Source organism: Meles meles, chromosome 13 (assembly GCF_922984935.1).
Source record: "Meles meles chromosome 13, mMelMel3.1 paternal haplotype, whole genome shotgun sequence".
Lineage (NCBI taxonomy): Eukaryota > Metazoa > Chordata > Mammalia > Carnivora > Mustelidae > Meles > Meles meles.
This window is the reverse complement of record NC_060078.1, coordinates 1,484,944-1,499,190: the sequence shown is the minus strand read 5'-3', so window position 1 is coordinate 1,499,190 and position 14,247 is coordinate 1,484,944. Positions and strand designations below refer to the sequence as shown.

General features: G+C 47.7%; 1 protein-coding gene across 1 annotated transcript in view; it reads right to left on the bottom strand.

Annotated features, from left to right (window-relative positions):
* The window catches only part of GALNT2 (polypeptide N-acetylgalactosaminyltransferase 2), a 181,189-nt gene that overhangs the window by 50,438 nt on the left and 116,504 nt on the right, over positions 1-14,247 (bottom strand). Inside the window, exon 3 of the mRNA XM_046026557.1 lies at positions 12,552-12,705. Coding sequence (XP_045882513.1) covers positions 12,552-12,705 — 154 coding nt within the window. The remainder of the gene's footprint in view (positions 1-12,551; positions 12,706-14,247) is intronic.

The following is a 14,247-nucleotide window of genomic DNA, read 5'->3' as shown; positions in this document are numbered from 1 at the left end:
CTGTCTTTGTATCTTCCACTCCACCCCCAATAAGCCTGGTCTTAACACAGCCACCTTTAAAGGATGGGTCCTTTATACACCTAATTCAGATGATGTTACTCTGCTCTAAAACCTGCAGTGGCTCCCATCTCTCTCAGGGAAAACCCAGGGTCCTTATAATAAGCTTCCAGGCTTCCCAGATGCCCTGACTCCTGCCACCTCTCCTACTCCCCCTGCACAGCCACGCCGGCTTCCTGGCCGCCCTGGTATGTCTGGCGCACTCCTTCTTCAAAGAACTTTCCCTTGCCGCGTCCCCTGAAGGGAACCCCTTCCCCACTACCCAGATGACGCTGCCTATTCCCTCCCTCAGATCTTTGCCTAAATGCCTTCCTGTCAGTGAGAACCTTCCTTAATGACCTACTTATATTTTTCCCATTTTACAGAGACATAATCTGTGCACGGCACAATGACTCGACTTAAAATATATTCTGAAGTAATTACCACAGGAAGTTTAGCTGGTATCCATCATCTCATATAGATACAAAGGAAGGAAAGAAGGAAGACATGTAGTTTTCCTTGTGATGATGACTCTTAGGACCTACTCCCTTAGCACCTTTCAAACACAGCATACTGACTAAATTAATAAATTTATTCAATTAAATACTGACTAAATTATTAAATAAAAATTTTAAAATGAATAAATAAATAATAAAAATGAATATATAAAAATAAATGAAATGAAAATATAAAAAATAATTATTTTAAATAATTGTTTAATAGAACACTGACTAAATTAATAAATAAACATAGTGCTGACTAAATTCACTAGGCTGTCTATCACATCCCTAGTACTTATTTCCAACTGGGTGTTCTATCTTTTGATCCTCTGCCTTCAATTCTCCCCCCACCCCCGCCTCTGGTAATCACAAATCTGATCTCTTTTCTTTTTCTATCTATTGTTCTTCTTCTTCCTTTCCTTTTTTCTTTTTTTTGATTCCACCTACATGTGAGATCAGATAATATTTGCCTTTCTCTGTCTGACTTGTATCACTTAGCATAACGCCCTCAAGTCCATCCATGTTGTCACAAATGACAGGATTTCCTTCTTTTTTATGGCTGAGAAATATTCCTGTGTGTGTGAGAGAGAGATTTTACCTGCTCATCTACTGACGTACACTTAACACTGTGCCAGGTATTGCCTTTATAAATAATGTTGCTAGAAACACAGGGGTGTTTCTGTGCAGGTATTTCTGAGAAGGTGATTTCATTTCCTTTAGATAAATATCCAGAAAGAGAATTATTGGATCATAGGGTGGCTCTATTTAAAAAAAAATTTTTTTTTTTTGGTTTATTAGCGAGAGGAAGATAGAACACAAGGAGTGGGGAGGGGCAGAGGGAGAAGCGGATGCCCCACTGAGCAGGGAGCTTGATGCAGGGCTCGATCCCAGGACTCTGGGATCGTGACCTGAGCCAAAGACAGATGCTTAGCCGACTAAGCCACCCAGGTACCCCTTTATTTTTTATTTTTGAGGAACCTCCATACTGTCCTCTGTAGTGGCTGCATCAATTTACATTCTTACCAACAGTGCACAAGAGTTCCCTTTTCTTCACATCCTGCCCAACATTTCTTATTTCTTGTCTTTGCATGACAGCTCTTTTAACAGGTATGAGATGAAACTTCATTGTGGTTTTGATTTGCATTTCCCTGTTGATTAGTAATGCTGAGCACTTTTTCATGCACCTGTTAGCTATTCATATATCTTCTTTGGAAAAATGTTTATTCAAGTCCTTTGCCCATTTTAAATTAAATTATATATTAAATTATATACATTAATTATTAAATATTCTGCTATTAAGTTGTATGAGCTCTTTATGTATTTTTTATATTAACCCCTTATCAGATACAGGATTTGCAAATATTTTCTCTCATTCTGTTGGTGCCTTTTCATTTTGTTGGCTGTTTCTTTTGCTGTGGTTAAGCACTTAATGGACCTTTGACCTTGACTAGCACACTCTCTGACCCCACCCTTCTTTTATTTCTCTGTATTGCCTTTAACATGTTATTGACTTTAACACTTATTTTTACTGTATTCTAACCCCCCCCAATGCAATGTAAGCACTAGGAAGGCAGCCATTTTTAAAAAAATCAGTTTTGTTCCTCGACGTTTCCCCAGCGACCAGAAAAATACCTGTGACACAGTAAGTCCTCAAATGCTTGCTAAATGAATGCATGAATGCAAGCGTCAAAAGAAATCAGTGCTGAATATGAAACTTCAAACCCGAGTGCAATTTTCCTATTGGGAGATTTCCTTCTTTTAATAGACTCAAATTTCCAAAGATGTGTATTTTTTTTTCTCATCACTGTCAGATGGAGGAAATCACAGTGGATTTGGTATAGTTAAGATGCGTGTTATTTTAAAAGTCTGTACTTCTAATTTTACAGCTTGGGACGGAGATGTGGGTTCTCATAGGCTCCACCGCTCACACCTAACACTCCAGGACGCATGTGAAGTGATCAGTCACATCGCTGAGCAGGCAGGCATGGATGGGTAAGGACCCGGTCCCATCGAGGGGTGGCACTGCTTCTTTCCAGCTCAGCCGAAAGTTGCAAGTACTCTCTGAAATCGTATTGTTTCAGAGATGTAAAATATACAGCCCAAGGGGCTGAGAAGGCTGAAACACAGTTTATCCTGTTTTGACTATTTCCTAAAATATATAAAATCCTCCTATTAAAAAAGAAAAGACAATATTTTACCAGTTACATGGTGATGGTGAAGCAACACGTTCAAGTGAGTGGCCAAGAGACGAGGGGTGGCTCAGACCCAAAGATCCATCTCACTTACCAACAACTCGCTGATGACCCCCATTTTTCTGGCTCTAATTTCTTTCTGAAATAGGCGGAATCACCGTTTCAAAGTTATTTCCTCGACCGTTCTTGGTCAACAGCAATACTCTCCAATGTCGTGTTTGCACGAGAAGACGCACTCACCCCTCAGCACAACGGAGGCATTCATACAGAGAAGGCTGAATGTCTGCCCTCAATGGCACACACATATCAAGAGTAAAGATTAACAGAATAACAATTCAGTCCTTGCTCAAAGCTCATTTCTCATATACACAAGCTGCTGGTCACGTAAAATAACAACACAATAATAGCCTGCTTTTGTGTTGCTGTTTGCACCTTATGAAGTCTTCCACAGATGTGTGAGCCTAATAGCAAGGGGTAAGAAGGAGAGGGCATGCATTATCGTGGTTTTTCAGGTAAGAAATCCAGAGGTTACAGAGACTATTCTAACCTTAGTCGGGGAGTTAAGTGACAGAACCATTAACCACTCAAGCCCACAGCTATTTCTACTTATTCTCATTTGTGACTGACAATGCTGCTCAGGACAAAATTTATGAACTGTCAAGATTCAGACTGAGTTTGGATTCCAAATAGGACACTCAGGTTTTTTTCCCCTCCCCTGCTTTCAGTGATTGTAAAGTTCTTTGGTATAGACCAATCTACCCGCTAAAAGGAACTAGAAATTTTGGATGAAACACATCAAAAAATCTATCTGAAGGCACTGGGGAGTTCACGAGGCAGCTGGGTGTTACAGGGCCAGGTTCCCAGAAAGAAGAGAGGCCCCCAGAGTAAGGCCAGTGTTCTCTGATCCTCTTCCCCTCAAGCAGTGTGAAGCCAAGAGACTGGATAAGCTGAGCAGAAGTGAGGGCTTTGCAGGTGAGGACGGAAGCCAAGGTTCTGCAGGTGGCATGGAGCAGCAGAGCCCAGAACTGGAGTTCAGGTCTTGCCAAGGAAAAGGGGCTCTAATAAACATCTTGGGCTTCCAGGTGGCATCCCAAAGGGCTACCTGCTAGTAGAAAAAGAGAACCGGAAACTCAGCAGAGGTCTATGAAAGGTTGAAACCCAGCTTTATGCCAGCTCAGTTTCAGATCTGCCCCAGGTGCCCCTGCCCTATTTTAACTGTCTTCTAGGAGCAAAACTAACTCCTCTTTGGAGATGAAAACACCAGCTTGGGCCTTTAAATATTTCTATATTTGTTCTTACCCAACAAAAAACATTAGCTAAAATTAAGAAACCAGCAGACGGACTTAAAAGCAAAACAGACAGAGCAAAGGAAAGAATTAGTGAACCAGAAGGAAAGCCAATAGGACTATACCTAGATTAAAGCACAGGAATAAAAAAGAATAAATAATATGGAAAAGAGCATAAGAGGGGCAAGGACATTTAGAAATCTCTAACGAAGACATAATTAAGGCCCAGAGGGAGAGAGAGAAAACATGGAGCACAAGCAAAACTTATCAAAGACATGAAGCTACAGATTCAGGAAATCTACAAACCCAAGCAGGTTCAATACAAAGGAAACACTTAGGCACATTTCAGTGAAATTTCTGAAAATGAAAGACAAAGAGAAATCTCTTTAAGGCAGCTAGGTAAAAAGTTAAAATGCCTGCAAAAAAAGCACTACAGTAAGATCAACAGTTGATATTTTACCAGAAACAATGGAAGCCCGAAGACAACAGAAAGACCACATAAAGGTGCCCAAGGTACTGTCAACCTAGAATTCTAAATTCAGTGAAAATATTTTACAAAACTAAAAGTGAAATAAAGGTGCTTTCAGACACATAAAAGGATAGCACTCCTTGCCAGGACAGTGGTATAACAGAAGTTCTCAGGCAGATGAAAAATGGTCCTGGGGGAAAAGTGAAAATTATAGGAGATGAGGAAAAATGGAAACACAAATATGTGAATAAATTGAAAGGATATTTACTGCATGAAAAAACAGAAGATGTCCTGTAGAGTTACACATAAAGAGAGAACTAAACCATATGACAAAAGAGACCATCAAGCAGGAGAGAGGAAAGCTAATGGAAGAAAGAGCTATAAGGCCCATACACTGTTTGGGAAATAATATAATTATTCACTTACATTAGATTCTCTTAAGTAAAGAATGCAACAAGCTAATAGAGAGGGAAATACATCGAAAGAAGCAGAAAAGAGAAAGAAAAGGAACACAAAGCAGGTGGCAAGAAGAGGACACTGACAGAGGGATGCTACCATTAAACCCAAATGCGTCAGAACTTGTACTAAATGTAAAAGGATTAAATAGTCTAAATAAAAGACAAGATTATCGAAGTGGACAAAAATCCAAAACCCAACTAGCTGCTACTTACAGAAGATATGCCTTAAATGTAAGACCCAAAAAGGCTGGACATGAAAGCATGGGAAAAAACAGACAACAGAAACCACTAAGCCAAAGAAAGATGGGGCAGTTCTACCATGACCAAGCACGACAAAAGCGTTCCTAGCGGTAAAGAGGGCATTGCATGATGATAAAAGGGCCAGGCCGCCCAGAGGATAACGGCCTCTCATAATGGGTCTAAAACCCAAAGAAGAGAGGGCAACGGAACACAACCTTGAGCTGGCGGGTTGCCGCTCCTGGACGGTGCAACTGTGTATCCGCCAGCCTCTCCCGTTGCACTGCTAACTCTTCGAGGGCCGGGAGGGAGGACCTTTGTGTTCATCACCATAGTCCCAGGATATTGGTGGAAAGGGAACCAAAGAATAAAGAAACAAAATTACATGACTCACTTAGGACCATGTCATCTCTATAACCCAGAGTCCTAGCCAGGGAAACTGAGCCGTGTGCATGCACAGCCACTTGGGGATTCCGCTTTCAAGATGCTGGCTACCGATCTTTTAAGAGGAGACCCCCACCAGGGCCTTCAGAGCCGCTAACAGAGGCAGACAATCTTCACTGTCTGTGCTTTACACTGTCTCCCGTCTAGGGCATTCTTTATTTTAGATGCTGGTAAGGCCTCAAGTAGTCAAAAAAGGGGAACGCACAAAGGGAAAGAGAAGAGTGGCCTATTGTTGGAGCTGGATTTACAAAAACACTAAAAATAAAAAAGAAGCACACAAACACAAGACAAAAGAAGCTGGTGAACAGTGGCAGGGCTGTGGTGGGAATTGTGCACGAAAAGGGGCAAGTCAGGACCCAGGATGAGGTGGTAGAGAGCCTTGCCGCCGGCCACCCCCGACTGCCCACCCACACCTCTGGCGGGAACGGACACAGGGTGCGTTCTTCCATTACGCTCCCATGGGGCCCCTGAGACTGGAGGGAGAGAAACAAAAACCTTGCTTCTCTTCAGTTTCTTAGGACTCCATCAGCAGGTGGCTGGCGGAGGGCCGATGTGGCTCAGGCGTTTGGCTCTGAGTCTCCAACTCTGACTGATTTTTAGGTGCATTTAAGTTTCAGGCCAGGATTCATGACTGAAAACCAGGAGCAGGAGAAAGACACCTGTGAAGACCAATGGCAAGGCGGCCACACTGGAGATGGAATTCTGGGTGGGCGGTCAGGTGCCTGGCACCCCAGTTCCTCCACCGACCGGTGTGCGCGGCTGCGGGCAAGGGGCCCAGCTTCTGAGGCTCAGCTCGCCATCCGCCCTGCGGAAATGCGGTCAATGTCACAGCCTCCGAACGGTAATGGGCCTGGACTTCCAGGGGCTCAGGGCTCTAGATATAGGTGGTGCCTCGGTGGGGGCTGGGGTACCCCAAGTGCCTGCCACGCCCTAAGGGTACTCCTGCTTACAGCAGGACAAAGGGGGAAACCACCCCAGCCAGCACACGGTCAGCCACTCTGCCTCCTGGGGGAGGCCCCAGCGCTTTCGGGAGCCGGCTCTCTGGAGACTGGTGGATGACTTCACCCATGGAACCATCTCCCTCCCTATGTGGTGGGAGTGCTAGCAGATTAAATACAGTCTGTGCATGAAAGGCCGAGCACGGGCCATGACAGATAAAATGCCCAATAAATATTCTGCTATCGTGATTATCGAACAGACTTTAAAGGCTCGCTGGTGCGCTAAGCCAGCCTCTCTTGGCCTCACTGGCCACAAATGCCCCCAAGGCCACTTGAACTTAAGAGCACGCCAGGACGGCGGGACGGAGGTTGTGTGGCTGGGTCCGCAAGGCGGGTGGCCTGACATTCAGGGGTCTGAGGCCTGCCGGGCTGCGGAGGAGGCAGCTACCACAGCGGGAGGTCAGCTGCGTGTGTTTCTAAGACATCCCTTTTATAAGACAAACGTGAAATGATAACAAAGCCCCGGGCCCCCCTAAAAGTGCCCCCACCTTCAAGCACCCACTCCCGAGGAGCCAGAGTCCCTTCAGAGATGCACTTCTCCTGTTTCCCTGGACCCTCTGCCCTCCTAAAAATCAAACCCTGAGTCCTATGACCATCGCCTGCAGCCGAGCGTCCCTCCAAGCGGCTGAGTTTAGGTTGAAAACTTTTTCTTGGCTTCCACTCTGTTTATTCTTACTGAGCCACAATGAGAAGTTCAGATCGTATCTTTCCCCACAACCCTTAATCCTGATCTGCTGCTCTTAAAACAGCTGACATCAATGAGGACATTCTCGCCAGGATAAACAGCACAGCCCATGACTTAAATGCCTGCCCTCTTGTTGAAATTTTGCCAAAAAAAAAAATAATAATAATAATAATAATAAATAAAGGAAGGAAGAATGGCCCCCCTCAAGAGTCCTGATCTTTGTGTTTGGGCAGCATCATGGCCAGACACCTAAAACACTGGTTCAAAACACAGCCCTTCAGTGATGATTCTGAAGGAAAACCAAACCAAACCTTACAACTCTTAATTTATGGACTGAGTAAAAACAGTGTGTTTTCTCGATTTAGAGCTTGCCAGATGAATCCATTAGGCAGGCAGCTTGGACACGCTTCTCTCTGAGAGAAGGGTCCTTTATGGGATGCAGTCGAGGCAGCCCAGGTCTCAGGAGCAGTGTTCCCGTGTTAGACTCAAAAATGTTTCAAAACCCTTCATTTTTAAACTTAGTGATCAAAGGAGAGGGTGGTGACACGGAGAGAAACTTTCTGATCGTTAAACTCTTGCAACCTGAGCAAAACCTGTTCTTTTTCCAAGAGCCTCTCGTTTTTTGGCAACTTGAATAAATAAATGAAAAGGAATGGTGTTTGGCTGACAGGGAAAAGAAGAAAACAAGATAATAAGGTTTCTCCCCCTGAAGGTTTATTTGATTTTCCTTCTATAAGCAATTTGAAAGCAAACCAGCTCCAGCTTTCCCCAGCAGACAGAACGATATTCTATAAACTTCTTGGGTTGCACTTGATTTCCGGACTTGACTTTGCCATCAGGCGCACTGCGAGGCGAACAAAACAACACACACTCCAATGTAAATGAAACACAAACACCACAAAACCCTTCTGAGTTGGGTGCTGGCAAGGCTTTGTCATACCCTTACTCTAAAAAGGCAACAAGAGTACTTCTCTATTTCTCATGGCCCACAGGAAGCAGTGAGCCGTCTACCATGTTGGACTGTACTCCAAGCGTCAGCGCTGCCTTCGCATTTACAGCTGAAAATGTCCATGGTGGACCAGAGCTTGGTCTTTGGGTCTCCCTTATTTCTGTCTGTGTTCACTGGACATGACGTCCAACGCTGGTTTTAAACACCATCTGCATACAGACCATTCCCAAATTCACACTGCCACCAAGGCCTTTCTCCTGCACACCAGACACACATCCATCCAGAACTGTGTCTGAAACGGGACGCGTGCACACGTTAGCTCCGGGTGCGTCCCCCACACCGGCTCCACTCAGCCTCCCCCATCCCACGTAAAGGCATCCCGTCTCTTCCTTCGTTCTAGCATAAACCTTGGCGCACCACCCCTTGTCCAATCCATGAGCGTGTCCCGCTGGCTCCGTCTTCAGCGCGCGTGTACCTGGATCTTTCCCAGGCTGCTCCGGCATCATCTTTTGCTGGGCCAGTAACAACAGCTTCCCAGAGGCGGGAGAGGGAAGAAACCAACGGTCCGAAAGAGCACTTTCAAAATTCCCATTGGTTTTTTAAATTTACTTTTGGTCTTGATAGCTTATTTGAGATTTCAAGTAACATTAAATGACATAGAGAAGCCTTTCTTTTTTTTTTTGGATTGTAGAAACTGTATTTCAAGGACAGCATGGGCTTCTACTTTCTAATTTCTAAGGGTTTCCTGTATATGAAATCCTTTCACTCCCGGCAAGCTACCGGGGCTTCCTGCTTCTCTGTATGTGTTTTTGGCGCAGAATTTTGTTTATACACATAAAAAGGTAATTAAGACATAACCCAAATGTGTGGAGTTTTGTTTTGTTTTTGTTTTTGCAAGGCTCTGAACCCTGACCCCGCCGTGTATCTGTCCCACGTGACGGACAACAAGGATGCTAACTGCAGTGCTTTCCAGTCCGGGAGGAGCATAAACATGGTGGAATTACTTGGAGTTCATCTGATCTCCACTGTTTAAAACTCTCCCTTTCACTCTCCCTAATTCTTTTATGACGGTTAATATCACTAATGACTCAGTGGGCGCTCACCATATGTCAGGCTCTGTGCTGAGTAATGCACTGGCTCAACACGTACGTGCCGAGCCTTCTGGGTGCCGAGAGTCATCCCGTCCAGTCACGGCCCCGGGCACGCTCTCACTACTCTGAGGAGCAAAGACAGAGGAAGGCGTAAGTAAGTCAAACGCATGGTGTATGGGGTGATAGGAGCTATGGAGAAAATCAAGGGCCTGGGGGATTAGGAATGCTGGCGTGGGGCCAGGAGGCTGAACTCCTAGGGGAGGCCGTCAAGGTCAAGGACCTCTTTGCTGACGTGGCCCCCGAAAGAAATCTCGTGGGAGGAGGAACCAGCCCTTGTGAACATTCCATTTAATCCTCATGGAAATCAGAGGTGACCGTGTGACATCATCGGACAAATGATCAAGGCCACAGAATTAAGAACCGGAGAGTCTGGGATTGTGACCAAGATCACCTTGGTCATAATGAACCATGCCCGTTGCTTTCAGATTTATCCCAAGCGAAGGCTGAATCCAAAGGTTTCCATAATCCCAGACCAAGGGGGATACTGCAGAGGCAGACAAACAAAAATGTGACATTTGTGTAGAAGGTCAAATGCCTTAATTGCTAGTAGAGAAACAGCGGGGGGAGGTGGAGGGGAGTCACAGACATAACTTGATCTTCTTAACTTGACATTTAATAGGAGCAGTTCTCCTCAAGCTCACACGTTGAGGACAGGGCGCTGGCTCAGTTCCAGGCATCCCACGGACTTGGGCAGACTTTAATTTAGCCGAAGTCAAACAAACAAGGAAGGCATCCCAGCTGTTCCCTGAACACTTGCAAACAAACGTCACAGCAGCTGGAACTCACACTGGCCCCCCCAGCCCCTCAACACATCCCACCGTGAGACAAAGCGTCAAACACCTGCTCGGACAAACTCCTATCTCAAAAACTAAAAAGGAGGGACGTCTGTCTGTATGTGGTCTGGGGGACTGTCGGGCTCGCACCTGCAGAACCACTGCCCAGACTTTGATGAGCCGTCGAGAGAGACACCACTTTCTCGCGGCTCTAAAGAAAAGACTAGGAAGAAGAGCCCCAGAGAAAAACACCCGTACCCGAGCAGAGCAGTGACATGCGTACCACCTTGTCGAGCCGGGACTTCCAACAGTCGAGTCCAGCCACCGGGGGAGGTTTCTGAGCTCGAGTCCACTCGATCTCTAACCACTCTCTTGGGTTTAGGCCCAGCCTCTTAAAAAGCTACACTGCCCCTTTCTGGCCTTAAGTCAGCTGCTCCTAGGCACTGGGCAAGTTCTGACACACCGGGCGCCTCCCTGTTCTCTGTGCCATGAGGACCACCTTTGTGTCCGGCGCCACGAGGCTGATGGATGGCATGAGGGTGCCCCAAGGAGCATCTGACACAGGCCAGTTAGCCTGGAGATGGTTGGTGGTGGGGACCCAGGCACCCGGGATCTCTCCCGACACAGGCACACATGCCCATGCCCCGGGGTGGCACACGGAGCTTTGGGACTTTCAGGGTTCCACAGCCTCTGTGTGGCCTCCCCGGGGTCCTTGGATCCCAGGTCAGCAAGCCCTGTTTTAGAGAGGTTGCTAACTTAAGTGCTGACTTGAACCAGGGCTGCAGGGTCAGGGCTGCTCCGAGAAAGGGCGGTTGGATCACGGTAGACATTGAATAGTACCTTGGACTGGATCTAGAAAAATGGTAAGATTCTAACATCACACATCACATACATGTACACATCGGTCATGCGTTCCCTACAACAGAGCTATCACACACACACTGCACGCATATTACTTCCGCAGTCCACCTGGCAGTTAACTGTGCCTGCACAGTTAGGTCAAGTTCCCCTGAAAGGAGGAGAGCAAAAAAAAAAAAAAAAAAAAAACTTTCCACATATGCTACGGACTTAGAAAACAAGGGCAAACTGTAAGATGCGTCCGTGGGTGAAGTCATTGACTTTCGTCTCTCGTCAGCTCACCCCCCCTCTCAATCCCCGGGCACTCACCCAGAACGATCGGATTCCTGGCTGGCTCCCTGCAAGTCTAGGGCGGACTGTTACAGCCTCGTCCATGTCCTTCTTTCCAGAGGCCTCCAGCTCAGGACCTGTCCCTCCTCGGGGTCTTTCCTGGCCTTCCTACCTCCTAGGGGCCCCGAATGCACTGATTTGTAATGCACTGTCCAAGCCTCAGGGTGCTGTACCCCCTTGCTTCCTGGTACACCGGTCATCCCCCACACCCCACGCCCCCCAACCAGGACAGGACAAGACTTTTCTGGCTGGAGTCCCAGGACCCAGACATGGCGTCTGAGTCACAATAGACATATATCCGTGACGTGCCATCCCTGACAGAGGGAGGACTCCCCAAGTCACTCAGTGAACAGGAACGCCCGTGCAGCCCCCAGGAAAACAGCTGCCCTCCAAACGCAGCTGCCTATTCTCTAATGATCTGAAACAAGATGATTCCCCAGTGAAGCCTGTGTGAACAGCCTCCCAATCAGAGGTTCCTACCAGCAAGGCTCACAGGTCAGAGCAAGGGCCAGGGAGATCACTTTCCTGGTAAGTGGTGATGAACACACGTTAGGATGTCTGGAGACCTCGTCAGCGAAGCCTGATGAACCCTGGGGTGCCCTCTCCCTGCAGCTCCCAGATCTCCGAAGAATCAAGAGAAGGACACAGACGAGAGCTCCTGGTGTGGTCAGAGGTCACCCTGTGCCTCCTGTCTCAGTCTCTCACCTACCCTGCTGGGCTATTTCTTTCCGTTTTCTAGTCTCTACAGCATTTCCGACTTACACTATCCTAATAAGCAAGAATTCAGATTTTCTTCCTGCCGACGAAGTTGCTGAATGATGAAAAATGACGCTGTGTGTGCACAGATTTTAGAAAAGACAAGTGATGAGTGCACATGACACCAGGAACACAACTTTCCCCTGCTGACTCCCACGCTCTGGCCAGTAACCCACAGCCTCCAGATGCTGCTTCGGGCCATCCAAAAGCCTAGAATCTGATCCCAAATGGGCCTATTCCACTTCCTGCAGGTGAAGTCCCATTGCCGTATGCCCCAGAACTTTTCCAGCTTCACCACCCGTAGAAGGCACAACACACGGTCAGCTGCCCAGAGGAACAGGAAAATGTGAGTGGCCCAGTGAAAGCTACTTACTGGGCTGTGGGAAGAAAGCAAGTGAGGCCCTGGCCCACTTCCAGCTCTGTACTTACTGGTCGTGTCTGGTGTCAGGTATGGCTCTGTCCATCCGCAGCTTATCACTCTCCACCTGGTTGAATTTGTTGCGGGCGTAGGGGTCCTGCCCAGAGCGGACCATTGTCCCTCCGACGTACGCTTCCTGGTTGAAGTCCCGCCACCGCACTTTTCCTGCAAGGAGCAGAGCAGAGGGTGTGGGACCAGGGGAAATGAGCCCGGGGGGGGGGGGGGGCAGCACAGCAAGGGAAGAGTGCTGCCTTAGGAATTAGTGCCTAGGGCTTCCTCTCCTGGCAACCATCCTCAGCAAACCAGCTGAAAACAGCCTGAGTGAGCACCGGCATGTCCATATTGGCCAGTGTGCAACCTGGAAGTCAGAGACTTGGACCTCAGGTGTTGTCTCGCGAACAAGAGTCTGTGCCAACCAAAGCCTGCGTAAGCACGATGTTGCGCACACTTTGTGAGAGAGGAGATTTACATCTGCTTGTCCCACCTTTCCAGGGATTACGGTAATGCCTCCTATCTGCGGTACGGTGAAAAAGATAATGTCCAAATTAACTAATTTATTTACTTCGAGAGAGAGAGACACACACACAGAGTGCGTGCACACGAGTTGGAAGGGCAGGGGCAGAGGGAGACTCTCAAGCCGACTCTGTGCTCAGTGTGGAGCCCAACGCAGGGCTCGATCTCACGGCCCTGAGATTGTGACCTGAGCTGAAACCAAGACTGGATGCTTTCACCGACGGGACCACCCTTGTGCCCCAAAGAAATAAACATTTAAACCAAGAATGACACCCCCAAGCATAGGCTGTCAGAACACCCCTCGGTGAGATGCCCTGAGGGATTCTTCTCGGAGCTGTTGCTGTGTCTGACCCCACCAGGGGGACACAGAGCCATTCCTACTACACACCCCTCCCAGCACACGCGTCGAGAGGGAATGGGGCATGGCGGCCTGTCCACACGTGCAGCGCCCGGCTCACGGCCAGATATGCAGCCGCTGCCCCACAAGGCCAACCACGGGTTCTCCAGGAACATGACAGCGAAGCGGGGCGCTTCTACTGGGACCTGGCATAGGGACCATGTTGGCGGTAGCCTGGGATCTAGGAGCAGGAGCGCTGCGGGGGGAGGGGGTGGCCTGGGCAAGCCTGGGCGCAATGAGGGCAGAACCTGGAGAAGCGGCGACGGCCTCCGCACTCTGAGGGAAAGAGGAGAAGGAAAGACAGACTCAAAGCAAAGAGAAGATTCAGGACCCGATGTCCACTCTGGCTTCAGATGGCCGCTGCTGCAGGCTACCTTCAGGATTGTGGTCAAGTGTTTTATTCTTTGAAACACTTTCCTAAAGATAAGTTTAAGAACAATGAAAAAAGGTTCTTCAGGAGGATTTAATGGCCTATTATGTGCAGCAAACTCAAAGAAAGAAAGAAAGAAAGAAATGGAAAGAAAACTACGACAACAACCCTGCCCCATGAAGCTCACGCAATTCCAGGTGGTCACAGAAGCTGTGAAGAAAAGGCTCGAAGGGGCTGCCTGTTCTGGGGTTGCTATTTCATCTGGGGTGTCTCATGGGGCTCTCTCATAGGGTGACCTTGAACAGACACCCAGACAAAGGCAGGGAGTGAGCCACACAGCCCTCTGGGAAGAACAGAGTAAAAGGCTCAGGGAACCGCAGTGCAAAGGCTCAGGGGTGGCAGGGAGCCGGTTTAACAGAGTGAGGTG